At 43.6% G+C, this 22,935-nt stretch overlaps 1 protein-coding gene across 1 annotated transcript in view; it reads right to left on the reverse strand.

Moving 5' to 3' along the window:
* TK2 (thymidine kinase 2) overlaps positions 1–21,312 on the reverse strand; it is a 268,608-nt gene extending 247,296 nt beyond the window's left edge. The window contains exon 1 of the mRNA XM_078671285.1: positions 21,116–21,312. Coding sequence (XP_078527411.1) covers positions 21,116–21,227 — 112 coding nt within the window. The 5' untranslated portion in view covers positions 21,228–21,312. The remainder of the gene's footprint in view (positions 1–21,115) is intronic.
* Between the last annotated feature and the right edge of the window lie 1,623 nt (positions 21,313–22,935).

Consider the following 22,935-nt stretch of genomic DNA (forward strand, 5'->3'; position numbering starts at 1 on the left):
ATACACACAGAACCCCCGGCGCACCACTGGTTTCGATTACAGCGTCGGCTCCTCTGTGGCGCGCGCGCACCACAGGTTTCTATTCGTGCTTGTCTTTCTCGGTAGTTTCTCCCTTAGCCTGCCTCTCTGTTAGAACCGCCTCCTGGTCCAACTAGAATTTCTGAAAGAGAGGAGGGACTTCTGCATCACTAATGCGCTAAGGAAGGTGTTATATTAATTAGCTATTCTAGGCTGAACTCCCTGGCATCCGCAATCGGCATTAAAGCACTGCATTATGCTGGATTGCAGAAGACGCTGTCGCCTGGGGTCAGGCAGATTCACTTTTATGATACAGGTTGCCCAAAGTAACTAAATTCATGGAGGAGATGTCGGTTTTGTTTAACTTCCTGACCAAGAGCACGTGTCTGTCAGTGCGAGCGAGGAAGCGGCCCGGGTGAAGGTCCTTGAATGTAACCGATAATGCGCCTCTTTGCCGGTCCCGGAAACGCTGCCCAGAAGCAAAATGTATCGAATTCGTAGCACCACTGAATGAAACACTGCAAATGAAATAAATGGTCAGTCCACTTGAAAAAATCACGTCTTCCAACGTCTGGATCACAGTAGGCATTCCACCCCTCACTTTGTGTGCGTCCAGGTGGGAAGTGTGTGCATAGATGAGGGCCAGCCATGCAGAAACCAGCCTGGTATTTATTTATATGCATTTATTTATGTTTTATTTATGAAGTTTTATATCGCGCTAGCTAGACCCATAGGTATCAGAGCGCTTTACATACACAAAGGAAAAGAAAGATTGCATAACCTGGTACTTTCCTTCAGATAAGATTTGGGTGAGCAGGTCTGCCAGAGCTGCCTCTTTTGAGTTTGGGCCAATAATGGAAGTTAGGGGTATATTGTGTCTGTCAGATATCTGAAATGAAGTAGCTCTGGCTCTGAGGGACAAACATCCCCATTTGAGATCCTTTCCAAATTCCACACGTTATTGCTGTTTTTGTTGCTTGTTATGGCGGAGTTTATCAACACGGCCATAAATTTCAAAGTGCTGCGCCATCGAGAAGCCACATTACTCCGAGCCATCACGCCGGAACCTCGATGCCCGAGTGCCAGCATTTCCAGGGTTGCAGCTGTGAGTACAATAGGATGAATTTCCCATGGATTAACTCACTTTCCCTTCTCCAATCCTCTTTCGGCACCAGAGGCAGTGGTGACAGCATATGTAAACACGCATTGGTTCTTATTTGCATGAGATGTAAGGTGTAGAGTTGCCAGGGGCCACGCCACCACGCCCTGGCTGTACTGAGTCGGAGTTTAGAGCCAAGAATACAGGAAAAACACACTAAAAAGCTTCTTTTTTCTTGTTCACTTTTTAGGAGCCATGTACTATTTCCGATTGTCTGCCCAGTTTTGAGCGCGCAAATCCTAACTGAGTATGTACAAGTTCCCCGCGCCCCGCCCCACCCATATCTGCAGGAACATGAACCTTGTGGGACAGCGGGATAATGGCCGTCAGTGGGAGAGGGAAGATATGCAGAAGGTTAAAGTGGGCGCCAAAACGCCTGCTTACGAAAGTTATTCAAAACTGCTAATGTCTAAATACGTTCAAACCCGCCATTTTCGCGCCTACTTGTAGGCGCCACATTTATTCTGTATTACAAAGAGCGCCGCCACCGAAATCCCCGCCACCGCCCCTGTTTAAAATAGTGGATGGGCCGTAATTTCTACACTCAGGACCATCATGCATAACTAACTAAGGGGCTTTGTTTTAGCCCCAGGATCGCTGCTCATTTCTACTTCAAAGCAAACACCCAACCTGCTCTCACGGAGGCCGAGATGTTGCACACCAGACCTGCTTTTTTCACAGATAGCAAGGATCCCCCACCCTTTGGTGCTTGGCATTTGGGGCACACAACAGCGCAGCACCGGCACTGTCACCCCATCATATATCCATGTTTTCAGTTTGCTTATGTGTGACATTTCAGCATTTTTAGTGCACTTAAAAGTGACGACTTTTTAGTGCTTCGTCTGCAGCTCTTTGAGTGACGCTATCACACGAAATAAAAAAGCAATGAAGCCTCTATAATACGGATATGCTAATAAATTGGTTCATTTTGAGTAATAACTAGACCTGAGCAACAATTTAATAAAGCCGAGTCATTTCGGTAATTTCGCATTACTTTTGTGACTCGCAATCGCAGAAAAGTTCACAATTATGCCCGCTGGCCTAATTTAGAGTAATTGGGGCACACATGCCCACTGCAAGAGCACAGGAAGAGAGTGTGGGGGGCTGCTGGCTGCTACTTTTCGTGTTCTACTGCATTTAGCGCTATTTTCTTAGCATAAATACAGCCTCGGTTCCATTTTGGATGCAGGGGTGCACTTTTGAGCAAAGAAAATAGAGCTAAATCCAGGGTTACTCCTCGCGTAATTCCATGTAATCTCATGTCATTTTGCATAATTACACTACAGCAAATTATGAGAGTTACGCCACCCCTTAGTAGTAACATTCCCAGAAAGGAGGTCATTGCTGCAGTGGTGCAGCAAGGGGGAGGCAGAGCAGCACAAGTTTTGGGGGTGGTGGCCTCTCCTCTGATCTTACCTGCTGCCGGCGCGGCGTGGCAAAAGCAGGAATCGCCAGCACCCGCACTCTTACATGCGGCCGCCTAGGGCGGCGAATGCAGGGACCGCCACAGGTGGCAAAAGATCTAGTTACGCGACTGTCTTGAGCTGCCGATATGAGGGTTATCTTTGAATCAGGAAGATCTGGTTTACACACCCATGGAAGACGGCCAGACAGAGTCACCTTAGCTTCCCACTGTATAAGCATGCTCCAATGGGCACCTGGTGTAGAGTTCACACCCTGGTAAAGCTGCTGAGCTGGAAACCCATGGACTAAGAAGGTTTTCAGCTCAGGTGTGGAAGCTTTGCAATGTCATAATCCATTGCATGTTTTTGTGTTCTCCCTAGGACATGCAGCAAAGTCGCTGATGCCCTTATTTGCGCACTCGCCATGCGTGGATGTGGCCTTAGGTAGCTCATGAAAGCACTGGCACTTGGAATACTGGGCTACATAAGACACACAGGCAAGGATTTGTGATACAGTGAAGAAGCGTTATTGTGGGAATTAATAGTTTTTAAACATGATGTGTAACAGGGGAACATCCTTTACAACGCAACTTTTACAACGCACTACCATTACGACGCAACTTTTACAACGCAAACTATTACACCGCATAGCGCTGGGGGGCGCTCTAGGATAGGGAATAGGTTTAATGTACTATCCAACACCTTCCCTACTATCCACGGGAACTGGAGTTGGAATAGTAAATTGAACTATTCACTATCCAGCGCCTAAAAACACTATGCGTTGTAAAGGTATGCGTTGTAAAACTTGCGATGTAAAGGTAGGCGTTGTAAAAGTATGCGTTGTAACGTCATACATCCTGTGTAACATGGTACATGTTTAGGGTGACCAGAATTTTAAAGCCAAAAACCGGTGCATTTCCCAAAAATAGAAGAAGGACTACAATTTTCCTTCAACCCAGCGCACAGAATCACAGTGATCCTTAGCAGAGAATTACAGAAGAGGTAGTAAGAACATACATAAAATGAAAATTTTAAAACCAATTACATGCCTGTTAATTAAATTGCTTTCTTAAAACAGCTGCTAACTATCCCTGCTTTGCAAAACATAAAAAGATACCTCCCACCGTTTTCAGCCTACTCTCTCTAACAAGCATTTGCAATGCAATAGGTCTCGCATTATTAAAGTTTGAGCTATTGGCATTGCTAATAATAATGTCACACCAATAGCTCAAACATTCGCTCGAACTTTAATAATGCGAGACCTATTGCATTGCAAATGCTTGTTTAAATTACCTTTCCATTTGTGTTTACTTTAACTATCACTCGGGTCATTCAGGCAGCCGTGGATCACTTTTTAAAGTGTTTTTTTGATCCATCCGAATCAACACTCCCTATAATCATGGCAATGAAAATGTCCGATGCGGCATCACTAGCGAACCGCTTTTCTAAAATCAAGTGTCAATGCTATCAAGATTACATACCCTCCTAACCTCTCTAAATACTCGAAGAAAATTTTGAAATACAAACTCTTGAGAGACTTCCATGAATCCCTTTTGGCAGCCCAATACCACTGCATGTGTAATGAAGACTTCCTCCTCTTCGCACAAAACACAGACCTATGGTACATCTCCTTACAAAATAGGAAAATAGGTTTCAAGCCCCCTCACTCTTCACCATACCCTTTGGATGAAAGATTTTAAATTACCTCCCCCTTGGCCTACCCAGTAACCTCGTAACTTCAATCTTTGATAATGAGAAAATCATATTCCAAGCAAACAATTAGATCCTGGCCTTGGTTGACAATATCTTTCCCACTCTCAAACCCCTCCTAGTTAACACACAATCCAATCCATCTGTTCTCTTACCCTACCCAAACTCCACCCAACATTCAATGCTTCGCACCTCTGATTTCTCCTCCATCCAACAAACCTTCTTCCAACTCCTCCCATAGTTCCTCTGCCCTCATACACCCTCCTACTCCGGCCCTCATTCAACCACCCGCCAAACACCCCAACAGGACCCAGACACCTACCCCTACACCCATGACCTTCAACAAGACTATGCACACCCTCCCACCTGTCATGCAAAAAACACCCTCTTTCCCTCAACTCCCTCTCCACAACTTCTTAGTTCTGCTCTGAACAAGACAAGACCATGTCTGGACGTGGCAAAGGAGGAAAGGGTTTCGGAAAACGGCGCCAAAAGGAACAGGGAGGTGCTTCGGGACAACATCCAGGGCATCGCCAAACGTTCCATTCGCTGCTTAGCATGCCATGGAGGAGTCAAGCACATCTCCAACCTAATTTATGAAGAGACCCGCTGTGTGCTCAAGGTTTTTCTGCAGAATGTGATATGTGAGGTTGGCACCTATACCGAGCACACTACGAGGAAAACTGGCATCACTATGGATGTTGTGCATTCCCTTAAGAGCCAGAGGCACACTTTATGCTTACAACCAAAAACATCTCCTCCAATAATTTGCTTGCTGACAACTACGCAGGCCATTAACTCTTCCCCCCTCAGCATCACATCTAATAGGAGCAACCACTTTCCAAAACCTTCTCACCTTAACTCTTTACTTCTGCCCACTCCACCCCACTCGCAACTGAATCTTCGGAACAACAACCCCATCCCAGTGCCTAGAACATAAGCCTCAGCCCTCCCCTGTATATTGCTGGGACCATTTCTCTGCAGAACTGTACTGTATCTTATCTCACAAAGAAAATATACTTCCTTACCCATGCCTTCTCTCATTTCAGCAACTCACAAATACTACCCACCACATCTAGCAAAGTTAAAGAGACCTTCTCAAAACACAATAATCTTTACCCATCGACTCAAATGGACATACTCCCCACTCAAAGAGAATGGAATACTCAATCTTGTAAAAAAAAAGCTATGAAAAGTGCATTGCCTCCGACACTCAGACTCCCAGAGAAACACAAAGACTTTCCTAGCCCTAACATTATCTCGGACTGTACGAGAGATCCATTCCTCACATACCCTAAATAGCAACTTAACCCCTAACCTGATCCATATTACCATCTGTCCTCCCAATCAAACGGAGCATAAACTCCCAGGTTCTTCCCTAACTTCCATGGCGTACAACTGCCGCTCTGCACTCAAACACTGCCTTGAGATCTCCGAAACTATCATCGACCACAACATTTACATCCTGGTCCTCAGCAAAACCTGGTTAAGTGATACTACAGTGTCCTTCTGCTTCTGGTGCCCATCCCACTCCAATCTGAAAAGTGACCATGCAGGCAAACCAAATGGAGGCCTAGCGGTCATACACAGAAACACTCTGAGCTGCAGGCCACTCCCCAATGTCAGCTTTCAGTCCTTCAAGTGTTCATCACTGGAAATTATCACACATGCTACATCTAACCTCAGGTTGAACGTGATTGACTACCTACTCTCCGCTCTCCCCCTGCTAACCAACACCTTCATCGAAGAGCGCATAGAATTCTATACAGCACAATTAAACAGCTCTGACAATATAATCTTTCACTGTGACTTCAACCTCCACCACAGTTCCGAAGGAAATAAGCTACTGGACAACTGTGCTGCTTTTTTAGAAGACAATGACCTCCCCCAACAATGCCAGTAACCCATGACTGCAAAAGAGCCACTCTTGACCAGACTGTCTCCAGAACCCTTCACCTACCTACCAGTGACACCATCCCTGTTGATTTGTCTGATCATCTGTAGACTCCCTTCACAGTGTCTTTCTCAAACAAGAAAACACTTGTACAACTGAGGAAAGACAAAATGTGGTTCAGAGACACCAGTAACATCAATACTGAAACCATGGCTAACCTAGCCCTATCAAATCTCTCCTAGACAGTCCCTCAACTCAGCATCAGTGAGGCGCAGACAATTTCAACTCCTGCATTAACCCGGGAATTTGCTACCATCAAGAGCAAACACAGTAGACCCAAACCTTCTTGCCCCTGGTTACCCAAAGCCCACTACGAAGAAAGGAAAAGTATCAAAGTTGGAGAAAGATTGGCGACAAGCACCTACACCATTAAGTCTAACAAAGCTTTACACTGCCACCCAAAACCAGAAAAGCCACATCTTTAAAGCTAAGGCATCACATGTCATTTCTTCCTGGATACTGCCAAGAACAGACAGAAACATCTATTTGAGGTAATTAATCAAGCCAGAAACCCAACTCTAATCCCCCATTTAAGTCATCTAAGATCCTATGCAATAAGTTTGCAGAGTTCTTAAACAAATGTAAAATACATTGACATCTCCCTTGAAGCAGCTGCCTTGCAAGGCACTGTAGCCATGGTCCTCTTTCTCCCCCATCTCAGGGGCAGATCTACTACCAACTCTATCCAAGGTGAAACCCTCTAACCGTCTTTGTGACGCCATTCCAGGCTTCATCAGGAAATCCCTTGCTACACTGCTTCTCCACAATTGGACAAACCTGGTTAACTCATTCTGGTTCAGGGCCAGTTCTCAGACTGTCTAGTAAAGGGGTCAAATTTCTCCTCTCTTTAAAATAAATAAATCACGAGGGAGAACATGGCGGCTAGCTAGAGAGACTGGTCGGGAGTGCCGGTCTTAGGCGGCGTGCTACAGCGGGTGAAAGACGAGAGTAGCGGCGGATTACCAAGTAAAGACGATGGACTGCAGCGGTTATTAAAAACGCTAACTCGCGTAAGTTAATGCGTGTGAAGGTGCGAAGGTGCGAAGGTTGTGGGCAGTAATAGCAGTATAGCGACGCTGCGGGGCTGTGAGAGGAGCAAGAGGAGGAGGAGTAACGGCTGGCGAGTGGTGTTCACGGCGGCGGTCTATGGAGAACGCGGAAGCCGGCAGTACAACCTGCACTGCACTAGTGGCAGTGGAAACAGATGAGAAGGGGGCTGAGAAAGGTGCTGCTCGATTGTCGAAGGTTCCCTCGCCGAAGGGTTTTGAACGCTAGAGTTGTGCAGCTCTAGAGAGAGGTAGAGGTAGACGGGCAGCTGCAAGGCTTCAGCTCTCTGCTGGGGCTGTGGGGAGAGGGACAGCACAGGAGGGGAGCCGTTTACAAACAATTGTAAATCTACCACAGGATTCAGCTGGGGGGTTAAAAAAAAATTCTAAGGTGCAGGACACTCGGCCGAAGGAGAAAGGAAAGAGCCCACAAAAATGTAGTTCAGGTTACGCTTTGAGGAGCACAGGGAAGCCTGTAGGGGGGGTTGGGCCCCTCATAATACACAGCAGAAGAGTAAAACGTCCTTCAAGCTGAATTTAAAATCGCAAACAAACAGGTCAGGAGTCCCTGGGGAAAAAAATCTCTATTAATCCATCCCTAAATTCTTATTTTAAACCTGTTCCTAAGACATTGGTTCTTGCTAGAGGATGCAAGCAAGGAGAGTCAACAACTGAGGACTGGGCAGAGCATTTGAGCCCAAATCGCTACAATATTTTGGAGGTGGAGGAGGCTGCGGATGCAGAAGCAGGAGAGATGGAGCCCGAGGTTGGCAGTTTGTCAGAATCTCTAACAGAAGGGGGTCCACTTAAAAGCCCGATAGAATCAGGAAATTATAAGGAAGGAAGAGTCAATCAGAATGGGAGAGAGATTGATGGGGTTGAAGAGGAGGGTGCCGCTGTAGGAGATGGAGTGTTACACTCTGATAGTATGGTAATTGCCCTTTTGAGAAAATTAGATTTAGATGTGCATCGAGGGTTTGAGGAATCTAAGAGCAAGCAGGATGGAATCAGGGAGGCAGTGGGCTTACTGGAGGTTAAGTTTGATGAGTTAAATACACGGACAGGAAAACTTGAACAGGAGGTCAAGGAGATGCAGGTGGCAGTGGAGGATAATTGTAAGGAGCTTGAGGAGGTTAAAAGCAGAGAAAGAGCCTACGAGGAGCGGTTAGAGAGGTTGGAAAACATGCAGCGAAGAAACAACCTGAAAGTTTTGAAGCTTCCAGAGGGAAAAGAGGGAGAGGATTTAAAAGGTTTTGTAGTCCATTTATTAAAATCTGAGCTGCAGATAGAAGTCTGAAGAGGAGATTGCTGCTGACATACAGAGGATTCATCGCGATCCCTTCAGACTGAAGCCAAATCGGACCAAGCCCAGAAGGGTCTTGATTAACTTTCTCACATATAGTCTAAAAGAAAAGATCCTTGCCATGGCATTGAAGAAGGGCTCTCTTATGGTGGGGGAAGTAAAAATTGAGATCAGATCCGACTTCTCGGTAGTCACTGCAAATAGGCAGTGGGAGCTGGGGAAGCGAATTGAACCCCTAAGGAAATTGGGGGCGACAGTACAGCTAAAATTCCCAGCTTTCTTAAAAGTTATGTGGAATAACAAAATGTACTCCTTTAGATTTGTTGATGATGTGGATAACTTTCTGGATTACTGCCAAGGCGGTGGTGCATAGTTAATTGATGCAGTTCGAACCTACAACCTGAGTAACTGGTAAATCTGTAAATAGAATAAAACAAAAAAAAATGGGTTATGTATACAAGTTAAGGTAGCACGTCTGTTGGTGACCGGCACTCAAAGGGCCTAGGTTTGGGCCTTAGGAAGATGGAAGGGTTTTCCCAGGGAGGGGGGGGGGGAAGGGGAGAGGGGAGACGGCTAGGGCATAGATGTGGGGGGGGTGGGATAGGTAGAAGGGGGGGTGAAAAACTAAAATGTTCTCATGTGCTAGGGACCACCTTGATGGTAAGAACTTGGAGACCAGTATATGATGGTGGAGGGTAAGAGTATGAGGGGGAAAACACAAATAGTGAGATGGCTGTCATGGAATGTCAATGGTTTAAGGGTAAAAGCAAGAAGAGATAAGATTCTGAAGTACTTAAGAGATACCCCAGCTAATATAATGATCCTTCAAGAGTCTCATTTAACTGAGGAGGAGTGTAAACAATTCCTGGGTCGACTTCGGTGGATAAGGTATTTTTATAGTTCACCACAAACAAGGGTTACTAGAGGAATACTGGTGATAATTAGAAGCGGGTTAGATTGCCAGGTAGAGAGTAGTATAGCAGATGAGAAAGGCCGGTGGTTGATTGTGACTTTAAAGATAGTGGGATCATTATACAATATCATTGGATATTATGGCCCTAATCAGGACGATGCCACCCCGCTGCTAGAATTAACACAAGAGATGACTGGGCTTTCAGGCTACATAGTTCTTGCAGGGGACTTTAATACCGTACTTGATGCCAAGCTTGATAGATCCGCGAGCAGCAGAGCTCTGGGAAATTGTAAAATGGCGGTCAGTGTTAAAAATATAATAGAGCAGTTTGGGCTTTGCGATATTTGGAGGAGGCTGGCAGGGTCTGGGCTTGGATACACATACTATAACAAAAAATATAGTCATAGATCTAGAATAGACTTCTTTTTATTAGATGCAAGATTAATCGACAATGTGAAAGAGGTTATACACGTAGGGGTTCATTTGTCTGACCACTCAGCGGTCTCCCTAGAACTGGAAATTGGGTCCTGTGTTGTGGATTCAGTCTGGAGGCTAGACCGTACAGTTTTGTATGATCTAGAAGCGATGCAGTCCCTTCAACAGGAGCTTGAGGTGTTTATCGAACACAACATAGGATCAACCAGATTAGATATTGTTTGGGAGGCCACTAAGGCCTTCCTTCGAGGCCGACTGGGAACCCTGGGGGCTAAGAGAAGGAGGGCATACTATCAGGAGGTACGGAGTTTGGAACAGGATATTCGAAAATATGAAAACATGATTATTAATTCTGGGGGAGCTCCTGTGGAGGAGACTCTTCAAGAGCTGGAAGCGTTAAAGGAACAACTGACTGTCGTGATTAACAAAAGGGTGAAAGAGAGATGGGAGGCTTCTAGGCAGGAACACTTCGAATACGGGGAAAACTCAGGCAAACTGCTAGCATGGAAGGTTAGGAAAGATCAGGTTAGAAATAGGATAAAAGAGATTACGGTTGGCGCAGAAGAAAAATTAGCCTCAAACACAAATGAGATTGTGGAAGCATTTTATAACTATTTTGTGGACGTGTATAGTGAAGAGTTACATCCAGACAAGCAGGAGATGGAGGAGTGGGTCAGAGTTCTAAAGCCCTCTACAGAAGAACACCGAAGAGTTCTGAATAGAGAGATCAGGCAGGAAGAGGTAGAGGAAGGTATTAGGAAGGCAAAAAAAGGCAAAGCACCTGGCCCTGATGGCCTTCCTGTAGAAGTCTATAAGAGTTTGATGCAAGGGCTGGCACCATTACTAACAAGGCTGTTAAATGAGGTGTTTTTTGGAAATACGAAGATTCCGACATCATGGGACCAGGCAAACATAATCATCATACCTAAACCTGGTAAATCTCCGAAATACATGGATTCATATAGACCCATTTCACTCTTAAATTGCGATTACAAATTGTTTGCCAAGATTCTGGCAGATAGGCTGGGCAAAGTGATTCCGTATTTTATCCACGAAGATCAAAAAGGATTTGTGAAAGGTAGACACCTAAATGAACTAACGTTTTCCCTGATAGGCAGTATAGATGTTGCTGTTGAGCAAAAGCTTCCCCTGGCGGTGGTGGCTCTGGATGCTGCCAAAGCTTTCGACCGTGTAAACTGGGAGTTTCTGAAAATCTTACTAAAACATCTTCAGCTAGGGGAAAATTTTCTTCAAGCGATCTCACAATTATATCATACGCCAAACTCTAAGGTCTTGGTTAATGGAGTTCTCACAAAATCTATCAGGATTACGCGAGGAACCAGGCAGGGATGCCCCCTGTCCTCGCTTCTTTTTGACCTTTATATTGAACCACTGGCCTGCAAAATAAGAGGGTCAGAGAATATTCCTGCTTTCAGGTTTCAAGGGTGGTCAAGGAAGATAGGGCTATATGCGGACGATATTGTAGTTTTAACATCGAATCTGACAAAATCACTGGTTGAAATTGAAAGCATTACAAAGAAGTTTGGAGAAGTTTCAGGATATCGATTAAACTCGGACAAAACTGAAATTATGGCTTGGAATATGGCGGTGGAGCCTGGAATCTCAAAAAAACAGATCAGATACTTGGGGTTACAAATCACTGAAGATATAAAACAGTTAACATTAGTAAATTTGGCCAAAGCAAGAAAAGGTATTACAGTACTACTGAGAAATTGGAGTTCAATACCACTAACTATGATTGGCCGGGTAAATCTAGTTAAAATGATGGTGCTTCCTAAGTTGACCTTTTTATTTGATTCTGTTCCCCTTATCTTTGAGAAAGAAGGCCTAGCTAAGCTACAGAGCGAAATTGGTTGATTCATATGGGGCTCCAAGGGGTCACGGTTATCCTGGAAAAAAATTCGGAGAAAATATGCCAAGGGAGGTTTAGCAGCCCCAGACTTTCAATTCTATTCTTGGGCTTTTTTGCTTAAGAATTGTAGAATGCTTCTTGGAACTCCCAATAAATCATCAATAGGGGACCTCTTTGCTGCCATGTTGAGAGTAGAAAAATGCCACACGCGGGGTTTCTTATATAAATTCGCAGATCCAAAATACTTCAAAAAAGTTAGACTGAAGGTTTTAAGAGACCAAGCCACAGTGTGGTATCGTATCAGGCGAGTGACAAAAATTCCTTATTTTAGCGTGGCTGCACCAATCTGGGTGGCCCCGGGGCTCCAAGTTGGACGGAAGATGCTTTAGCTAGGGCTTTGAAAACAGAAGGCCCACAGGTCTGGGGTGAGTTGTTTTGTGAAGGAGTCCTGATACCGTGGGCGGTTTGCGAGCAACTTTGGGGTCGTAACTTTGCAAAATTTAAGTACCTGCAGATACAAAGCTGGGTAGTAGGTAAGGGAAAGTTAATTGGATGACACAACGAGTTCGAAGAGAAGTTGGTTTTAAACTCTCGGATGAAAAAAGAAGTGGCAACGTGGTACTGGGAAATAGTCGAAATGGAGGATGGCCCTTTCCTACTTCCAGAGTTCCTGTGGGGAGAGCGCTTGCCGAGGATCGCAACAGAAGAACAATGGCAAGTAGATATGTTGATTCTTTACAAAGTGGTAAAACCTGCAAACTTAAGGAGGAATCACTTGTTCACTCTCCACAGGGCATACTGGACCCCAAAGAGGCTTGCTAAATTCCAAGAAGGGGGCATGGTGTTATGCCCAAAGTGCAAAAGTCCAAATGAAGATGACATTCATATGTTTGTGACATGCCCAGAGATTCAAGATTTTTGGGCAGCTGTAAGTATAATGCTATCAAAAATGTTGGAACTAAATATCACGGTAAGCCCTGAACAGATCATCTCGGGCAGACTGGACATACAAGGTAAGGGCCTTGATGATAATTCTAAGCTGTTTTTCTACGCCATTTTCATCGCTCGAAGAGAAATATGTAAACTATGGATATCATTAGAGCCTCCGACAGATTTAATGTGGATTAGAGCCATGAGAGCTATAGCTAAGTTGGATATGGCTGGGCAAAACAACAGGAAGCACCAGTTTTGGAATCTATTCTTAAATCACTATGGGTGAGGGAAACGGGAGTCAAATTACTTTTGAGTCTAATGTTGTGAGAACAACAAGGTCCGATGATTAAGTCACTTCGGATGCTCTTGGAGGTTAATGTAGCCTATATGCTTTCCTGCATCAGGTACGGCTGTGACACCTCCCACCCCTCTTAAGCCTACAGGTTTGCAGTGTAAGCAGTAGGAAACAACCCCTCATAGTTGAGTTTGAAAACCACCCAAGGGCGCCACAAGATACGAAGAGGTGGGAAGTGGCGTATGAGGACAAAAAAATAAGTAAATAAATAAATAAATAAATCACAGAACTCTGACTATTTTAACAACTTCTGCCCACTTTCTACCCGGTCTCTCCTAAGCAAGGTGGAAGTTGCAAAGCCTCCCAACTGTCTTACCAAATCCAGGACAACAACCTCCTTGACTCCCTTCAATCCGAATTCCGTCAGAGCCAAGACTGAAGAGTGTGGTGAGGCCCTCTGTATCCTCGGAGTGAGTAACTCCAGTCTACTGGTGCTCCTCGCCCTCTCCACTGCATTTGACGCAGTCAACTACCCAGCATTGTTAGACACCATGAAGCATTGAATGGGCATTGATGGTGTCGTCCTTAAGTGGTTTACCCCATAATTAGCAGACCACTTACAAATAGAAACATTTGAAATGCTTTCTCAGATCCAGTCAGCCTGCAACAAAGGGTCCCCTAAAGTTTGTTTCTCTCCCAAACCATTTTCAACCTCTACCTCAAACCCCTCTGCACGATCCTCAGGAACTCAGCGGCCCTCTTCCACCTACACGCCGACGGCACCAAATCTATCAGATGGTCTCATGCCCGGAAGACTTCATGCTCCTATCCAACTCTCTGAATAGAATTCAAGCTTGGATGGCAATCAACCACCTCAAACTAAACCTAGCAAAAACTGAATTTCTTCTCGACTCTCCAAAGAAATGTAACTCTTCGATTCAAGACCGGATAAGCATCCTTCTTTGGAAGTTACACAAGAATCTGGAACTTCCACCTGCATAGTCTGTACCTGACCACAGGTCATGTCACTTTAAAAAAGACCTCAAAGCTCTTCTATTTGAACTAAAGCTCGCCTAAACCGCTCCTACCTCCTCATGCTCCCTCCAAATCGCTTACCAACCTCAACCTACATGAACAATTTATGATCCTCATGTGGTAATGTACCACCTGCTTTTCATTGCTTGGTTTGGCTATGAATACACATGAAGCGCTCTACCTCCAAGGAGAGGCTAACCCGGAAATCACTCCGCTGTTAATGCACATGTATATTTTCTATGTGTTATTGATAAGTTCTAGCTTTATTGAGAAGCGCTCAGAGACCTCCGGGGCCAAGTCACCTAGTAATCTGGTACGACATTATATGCATGCCTGTAAATGGATCACATCAAGTGGCAAAATTGTGGTGAGCATGTGTGATCTTTTGCCATGTTATCCTAACAAAAGGTCTATGAACATATATTCAAACTAGATTTGCCCCTGAATGAAGACTGCCTTGACCATCATTATCAGGGCCTAGGTATTTGGAGTTTTTACCTAAAATTACAAGTATTCTAGTACGAAGACATTCGGATGACAGAGCTCGTTTTGATGTAAGAGATGTTTAGAGATCTAAATCTATGCATTTGAGGCACTTGACAGATGAATAGAACAATCAACAACTAAAAGGTGATTTGTTAACCGTTGCAAAGGACCATCCACTCTTGTGGGTCTACACAAAAACCTAACTCTCCAGCACAAGGCTGTTCTTTCAAGTAAATAAGAGAGAGAGTACCCCACTGTCACCAGGGAACAGGGTACAAAGACAACTAGGTCAAAGGGAAATCCCTGGGTATGCACTATAGCTACTACTTGCTATATAGGTTCTAACCATTCATACGGCCATTCATTCTAGCATTCTAACACGGGCAGAATACTCCAGCGAAAGGGAACACTAGGTAAAGAGTTCCACACTAAAAAGTGAACGTTCACAATCTGTTTATTTTCAATAAGTTAAAAGCCTCTGGTTACACAAAATTACACAAAATTTTCGGTTAAAAATTCAAAGATAATTCTTTGAACAGGTACAGTAAAATAAATCACAGTTCATTACACAAGGAAAACAATATCACAGTCAATAAAATAATACAGCACAGGAAAAAAATAATCATTACTAGTCCAATACATATACAAATAAATTCTATTCACAAACCCCCTAACACTGTGGCCTTAAGATACTCCTGCCACTTTTCTAGATCCACTGGCCCTTTCTTGGATATTGGTGGTGAAGTATACAGTATTAAAGATACAGTAACATCTGCTACTCCCTTGGCCTTGTTTGGATTTTAGTAACAATTGCGTCGACGCGTTTCGGTGTTATACTTCTCGATGTTGTAACACCTTCATCAGAACTTGCCGTCTCTTTGGGGTCACCGGCTTGTAGATATATATTTAAAAGTCTCTGTGGGGATATACAGAGAAAGAAACAATATCAATCTTCTGGGGGCATATTGCAACATACCTCTTATTCGGCATCTTGGTTCTTGTCCCCCCTTCCCAGCAATCAAACGTAAAGCACACTCTCGTGGTAAGTGCATCAAGTATATGGCTGATCAGACAGTAGCATTCTCATTCTCTTTAAGGACCAGTTCTTTTTATTTAGAGTTCATATTACAACCATCCTGTCGGCCCTCTAATATTCAGGTAACTTTTGTAGTTTTAAGCTTTGCCCTCCGTTTCTTTTTAGTGTGGAAGCAGAGAAGCGGCTGCAAGGGGCATGCAATCACCCTCGTATTCATTATATCACTCACACATCAGCCATTTTTAGCTGCCACTAGTCATGGTGTCACTCTTACCCCATTATTCCTGTGGCCAAACCCCTGGGGAGAAAACAGCCGTCCGTGAACCTTCTCTGGACTGATACTGTAGGTTTTTTTTGGTTTACCTGTGGGGTGAAAATTAAGTTTCATTGATATCTCATGATCACTATATTGGGATTCATGGAGTCATCCCTCCTTGTCTCTATTTACCTCGGGGGTGATGCCACTTCTCCTAGTAAGTAAGTCTTTCTTCTGTATAATGGTCGGGTTGGTCTCCACATAGTGCGAACTAGCTCAGCCATAAGACCTGTAACACCTAAGAGGGACTTACAACAAGCAAATAGGACTGGAGGTTCACATCAAAGAAAGAGATACCAAGAATAGAACCAATCAGTGGCATTAAATAGAAATAGATTTGAATTAGAACTTTGGAAGACCTCAAATTGAGAGTATCCTTCCTTGCTTACAGGACATATCCAGTCCCGAGTGAAAGAGAAGAATCCTTATATGCCCGTTCATGAGAACTTTTTAACTTACACAAAGGTAAGAAGCAAAGGGTTCTGTCCATAAAAAACAGGCAGAGAACTGCACAGGGACAATAGCTAACTATGGAAAAAAAAATTTTTGCTGGTACAGATATCCGCCAAATTTTAAAAGGGATCCGATGTAAAGAGGAGACCAACCCGACCATTATACAGAAGATAGACTTACTTACTAGGAGAAGTGGCATCACCCCCGAGGTAAATAGAGACAAGGAGGGATGCCTCCATGAATCCCAATATAGTGATCATGAGATATCAATGAAACTTAATTTTCACCCCACAGGTAAACCAAAAAAAACCTACAGTATCAGTCCAGAGAAGGTTCACGGACGGCTGTTTTCTCCCCAGGGGTTTGGCCACAGGAATAATGGGGTAAGAGTGACACCATGACTAGTGGCAGCTAAAAATGGCTGATGTGTGAGTGATATAATGAATACGAGGGTGATTGCATGCCCCTTGCAGCTGCTTCTCTGCTTCCACACTAAAAAGAAACGGAGGGCAAAGCTTAAAACTACAAAAGTTACCTGAATATTAGAGGGCCGACAGGATGGTTGTAATATGAACTCTAAATAAAAAGAACTGGTCCTTAAAGAGAATGAGAATGCTACTGTCTGATCAGCCATATACTTGATGCACTTACCACGAGAGTGTGCATTACGTTTGATTGCTGGGAAGGGGGGACAAGAACCAAGATGCCGAATAAGAGGTATGTTGCAATATGCCCCCAGAAGATTGATATTGTTTCTTTCTCTGTATATCCCCACAGAGACTTTTAAATATATATCTACAAGCCGGTGACCCCAAAGAGACGGCAAGTTCTGATGAAGGTGTTACAACATCGAGAAGTATAACACCGAAACGCGTCGACGCAATTGTTACTAAAATCCAAACAAGGCCAAGGGAGTAGCAGATGTTACTGTATCTTTAATACTGTATACTTCACCACCAATATCCAAGAAAGGGCCAGTGGATCTAGAAAAGTGGCAGGAGTATCTTAAGGCCACAGTGTTAGGGGGTTTGCGAATAGAATTTATTTGTATATGTATTGGACTAGTAATGATTATTTTTTTCCTGTGCTGTATAATTTTATTGACTGTGATATTGTTTTCCTTGTGTAATGAACTGTGATTTATTTTACTGTACCTGTTCAAAGAATTATCTTTGAATTCTTAACCGAAAATTTTGTGTAATTTTGTGTAACCAGAGGCTTTTAACTTATTGAAAATAAACAGATTGTGAACGTTCACTTTTTAGTGTGGAACTCTTTACCTAGTGTTCCCTTTCGCTGGAGTATTCTGCCCGTGTTAGAATGCTAGAATGAATGGCCGTATGAATGGTTAGAACCTATATAGCAATATAGCAAGTAGTAGCTATAGTGCATACCCAGGGATTTCCCTTTGACCTAAGGACCATCCACTGCCAAGAACTACACAGGTTGGCCTTTTTATTTAGTAACTTTTGATTGCTTGAGCTAGAAACTTTGTTTTTTTGTAGAAATATGTAAATTATGTAGCAGATAACAGAGCATATAGCAAATTCTGCACATCCATGACTGTGCGGAAAACACAGAGGGTGCGGAAAACACAGAGGTTGCAGAAACATAGAATCCCCGTGGCCACGGCTATATTTTAGTAGTAAAGGGCCACAACTTGAACATGCATATTTTCAGTGCCTTTCCCCAACCATAGACTCAGCCAGACCCTCACAATCCCCGGTGCAGAGGAGCTTGGCAAGCATGGGACTTAAGGCATGGCAAGGAAAAGAGGTTGCTGCAAGCCTGGCATAAGGACAAGGTCTATGAATTGGCTGACAGTAGAATCCAAGAAAAAAGACAATGTATTAGAAAAAACCCAGGCATGAAGGCGTTATAAAACAGAAGCAATGCATTTTACACCGTAAGATGTATACATGCAGTGCTTTAAATGGGCCGGTACTGTCCAGTACGGAGTACCAGCACTTTTTAATTTTGAGAGAAAGAGTACCAGCACTTCTCAAGAGAAATGTAATACTTTTAATTAGAGAGTACCAACACTTCTCAGAAACAAGCAGGTACTCTGGTACAGACTACCTGCACTTCTATGTTTCCATTTCAAGCACTGTATACAACTATTGTCTAGGAGTATTTGAACCAACAAATGTACTTTGTTGCTAATTGGGGGGGGGGGTCTACACTGCCTCTGGCTAAAGTTAGAAGTCCAGATTACGATCTTCCTTACTCACTGAATAAGGTCCTTCACATGACTCAACTATTCTCAACTGGCGGTAGCCAGGCCCCAAAGTGAAAAGTTCTTTGTTAGGTACCTTGTGGTATGATTAGCACTTTTCGCTTCTGTTTTCATCTGACTCTCCTATTAGTTCCATTTACCTTTCCCGAGTTGGCTGTGTCTTCTTTGCATATCAAACTACCCTTCCTACCCTAATCTCTTGTACGGGAGGCCTGCCTTTTCTTGTCCTTACAGGATCCCTGCTTAGATGCAACCCCCACAACTACGAATCTTGAGGATGCCTGGCGTTTAACTACTAAGACATGTTTTTCCTGTTTTCCATGTGATATGGTGTATCCTTGTTTTCCAGACTCTCTACTAGACTCTTATGCACTCTAATGTGGTTGATTCATAATGCTCTGGAAAAAGTCTGGTACCAGCAGATTGAATCTACATGGGAATATATGGCTTCTCCCAACTCCATCTCCAATTAATTGACTTGAATGTATTTTTCCTAATTGCATGAGATTTTCCTGGATTCTTTTGATTAAGGCTTCATCCTTTATTCACCACAGAACAAGTCTTATGCAGGTGTTCGACTCTGGAATTCTCCACCCACACAACCTGCCTTTAAAACACAACTCTAAAGCCACCCTGTTGGATAATTGCTCTATATAGGATCACTCCAATTCAATGAGTACTGGCGATCATAGGTAACCCTCACTTGGGGCCTTCTGGTTCTCTCTTAAGAGTACTCTCAAATTGTTCACTGTACTAATGATTACTTCTGAACTTGTAAAATGGTAGAAACACCACTGACCGAAACACAGATTCAAATGCCCAAATCTGTCTATTAACTTTCTTGAGTTTAAAGTAGGCTTGCCAAAATTTAGATTACATTGTGAAATTCGCATAATTTTGTATTATCTTGTTATGGAGCATTCCTGAAATTAAACCATTATGCCACTTTGCGTACTCGTGTACCCTTCACATTAAAACTTTACACCAAATGGTGCAAGTTGGGGTAACACTTACCATGAAACGCGCCATTTGCAGTAAAACTTTACAGCAAACTCATTCAAGTCCATCCTTGCAGCAAAAACATACATTTTGCGCTAAAATATTGTGCATAAGGGAAAATCTGCATTTTGAGTAATTACTTGAAATGATTCCCTATTTATACGCAATTACGAAAAAGCTAATTATGCAAATGTGGTATACCCCCAGTTTAGAGTTTTTTGTTTTGTTAACATGCACACCTGTCACTATATCACATTTGCTGCACTGTGTGATCACCTTTCATGAGCACTCTATGATTGTCAATGAATAAATAAGTATCTTACACAAAGTCGTTTTAGGGAAAGCATTGTTTATGCCACTGTTGGCTATGGTTGTTTGCATGAGTGACAATCTGAACGTTAGTGGATGAATCAGATAGCCACCATATTTACTACTGTTTTCCAGACTGAGTCCACAGAGAACCACAGTTTTCCATAACTTCCCTCTACTCCTGGCACATGCATCTCACTCACTCCCACCCTTATTCTTACACTCTGTACATTTCTTTAGTTTTACACGTCTACATTTCCAGCATTCTTCTGCAATGTTGAGGGCATTTGCTTCTCTTCCCACTAGTAAGGAGAGTGTTTAGGTATGGGATGTGCCCGGATGTATCACAGTGGATTGTTTACTCTGTCGGTGTCCATTAACATAATACACCTGTGCCAGACTCCAGCACAGCACATCACCCTGCCACATCGAGATACTCCATCCCCAAAGCCACACCTGTACAAGGAATCAGAACGTCACCCACTCAACTTGTAAATGACACCCGTTCATCCTGCCATTAAACCCACATGTGCTAATTCGATGTGTCTACAACTTGGAGTTGACAGCAGACACCTTTTTGATGGACTGGCCACCTAACTGCACGTCCTAACGTAACCCTCAAAACATTTATCCAATCGAGATAATTAATGTAACAAGTACATTCAGATGTGTCAAGTGATCATCGCACGATACAGCCAACCATACACTATATTTAGTACAAATAAATACAGTGTGTATGTCATGGCCGCCTAAATGATTCCTTCCATCCACAGCACTAAGAGTATAACTTATGTCAGAAGAGGCTGTTGACGTCAATGAGCCCTAAAGATCTCGAAAGGTCAAGATCTAAGCGAGTGCAGCATCTTTTCCGGATGGAGACAAACTGGTGACAATATCCAAACCACGTACGAGAAATGCTACCGATCATGTCTTTTTAGCCAACACCACTTTGCCTGTTGGGATTTTTAAACCCATAATTACAATGTTCAAGTAAAACTACGACTCCCATAATGCAACATGCAGTTGGCTTGAAAAACACAACCAACAAGCGGAAAGTGTCATTTCAGGAAGGAGAACATTCTTGGCTGTGCCGACCATGAATAACTATGCAGGCGTGAAGCTGCAGTCGCAACATGGGCCATTAATGCATTGTTATTTCCAAGCTGTGTGCTACAAACAAGGCGCTCCGGATTCTTGCCCTACCGGGTCCTCGCTGACCACACGGAAGATGGAGGTGGCGCGGTTCTGCTCTTCCGCAGCCGAGCACGACTCGTAGGGTTCGGCTGAGGTTCCTGAGCGCAGCGAGCGGTCGCATCTCATCACAGAACCGTCTCAACCGAAGCTTTTCCAACCGGAACTGTTAAGTCTGCGCACCACGTTCCCACCCGGGCTGTTTTCAACGTCGGAACCGAGCGCTCCTCGGAAGTACCTTGTCAGCGCGGGTGGCCATCTTTAAAAGAGTAATCCAAAGAGACGAATTCGTGCTCGCTTGGGGCTGGGAGCGATGCTCGTGACTGTAGCAGCAACCCCAGAGTTCATAATGTTTTACTTAACCTGGGCTGATTCACAACTCTTAAATTCGTAGAAGCATTCTCATATAATGAACGAAATAAGTCACCGCGTTTATATCTAGTAAAAGTGTTCCTAATCGTGTAACTTTATACCCGCGCTAAAATTTCAATTTAGACGATAAAATAAATACCAATCCAGAACTTGCCAGCGGTTAAAAACGCCCATTTGATTTTCAGTCACTGCTTCTAGAGCGTGTCAGTTTCTTTCTCTGCTACACTGTTTCTCTTCGCTACATGTCATCAAATAAGGCGATGGCTCATTTTGAAAGCGTGCTAGCTGGACTGGACATAATACACATGTAAGTAGCTCTGTTGAGCTCGCAAATGAATCAGGTCGTTTGCGACTGCAAAAAAGTCTTTACAAACCCTATTTTATGATTCAGTGACCTATTACCGAATTGCTACATAGGTTTGCAATTGGGTTTTAGGAAGAGGCATGTTTAGAGCATCTCTTCCTAATAGCGACTCGCAGTGGTATGTAAGAATGTTTTGCGACCGAAATGCGGTCGCAAAACATTAAGCTTTTTGGTGTGGGCAGGCAGTGGTTCCATGTGCCAGCGCCCACTCTTAACAAACAAGCATTTGCAATGCAATTGGTCTCGCCTTTGGGACCTTATAAGTATTTAGCCGTGCAGCACTTTATCCTGGGCGCTGCAATATCTACTGTTTGTAGATATTTTTCAGACACCTAAATCTGCAAACATTTGATATTGCAGCACCCAGGATAAAGTGCCACATGGCTAAATACTTCCATTGGGGGAATTATTCGCGAGTGAAATGGCTTTAGGCAGAAGAATGTAGCAGAACGACTTGTGACCCCTGCAGCAGTCCAGCCAAAAAAACACAGTGCTAGCTGCAGACTTTTCTGTCAGAGAGGCTTATTGGGTCTTGTCAGTGCTCCTTAAATCCATTTGTGTTTATGTGTTATGTGTGCAGTGTCCCTAAACTATTCTGTTTGGCATAAAGGTGCTTAAAATTGGCTGTCAAAACCACTGATATGATTTTTGAAAACAAAGTGAAAACTTTGCTAAGGGTTCCTCATTGAACCCCCCACCCCATCCCATCCCTATATATATATATATATATATATATATATATATATATATATATCCTACTGACGGTCAACATGTTAATTTCCATATGAAACTTTAGCCAAGGCTACAGCCTGAACTGCTGAACGGAATTACACCAAATTTGGCAAAAAGGTAGCGCTTGGTTCAGAAAGCGACCTTTTTTTAAATGGTGTAAATCCGTTCAGTAGCTGCTGAGAAATTGGAGAAATACAAGTAAAAAAAAAAAAATTCCCATAGGAAACTTTAGCCAAGGCTAGAGCCCAAACTGCTGAACGGAATTACACCAAATTTGGCAAAAAGGTAGCGCTTGGTTCAGAAAGCGACCTTTTTAGGTTTCGCCTGCCGAAGGCTGCGCTCTGGGCAGCTTTTCGGTGCAGGC

This window comes from Lissotriton helveticus, chromosome 12 (assembly GCF_964261635.1).
Source record: "Lissotriton helveticus chromosome 12, aLisHel1.1, whole genome shotgun sequence".
Lineage (NCBI taxonomy): Eukaryota > Metazoa > Chordata > Amphibia > Caudata > Salamandridae > Lissotriton > Lissotriton helveticus.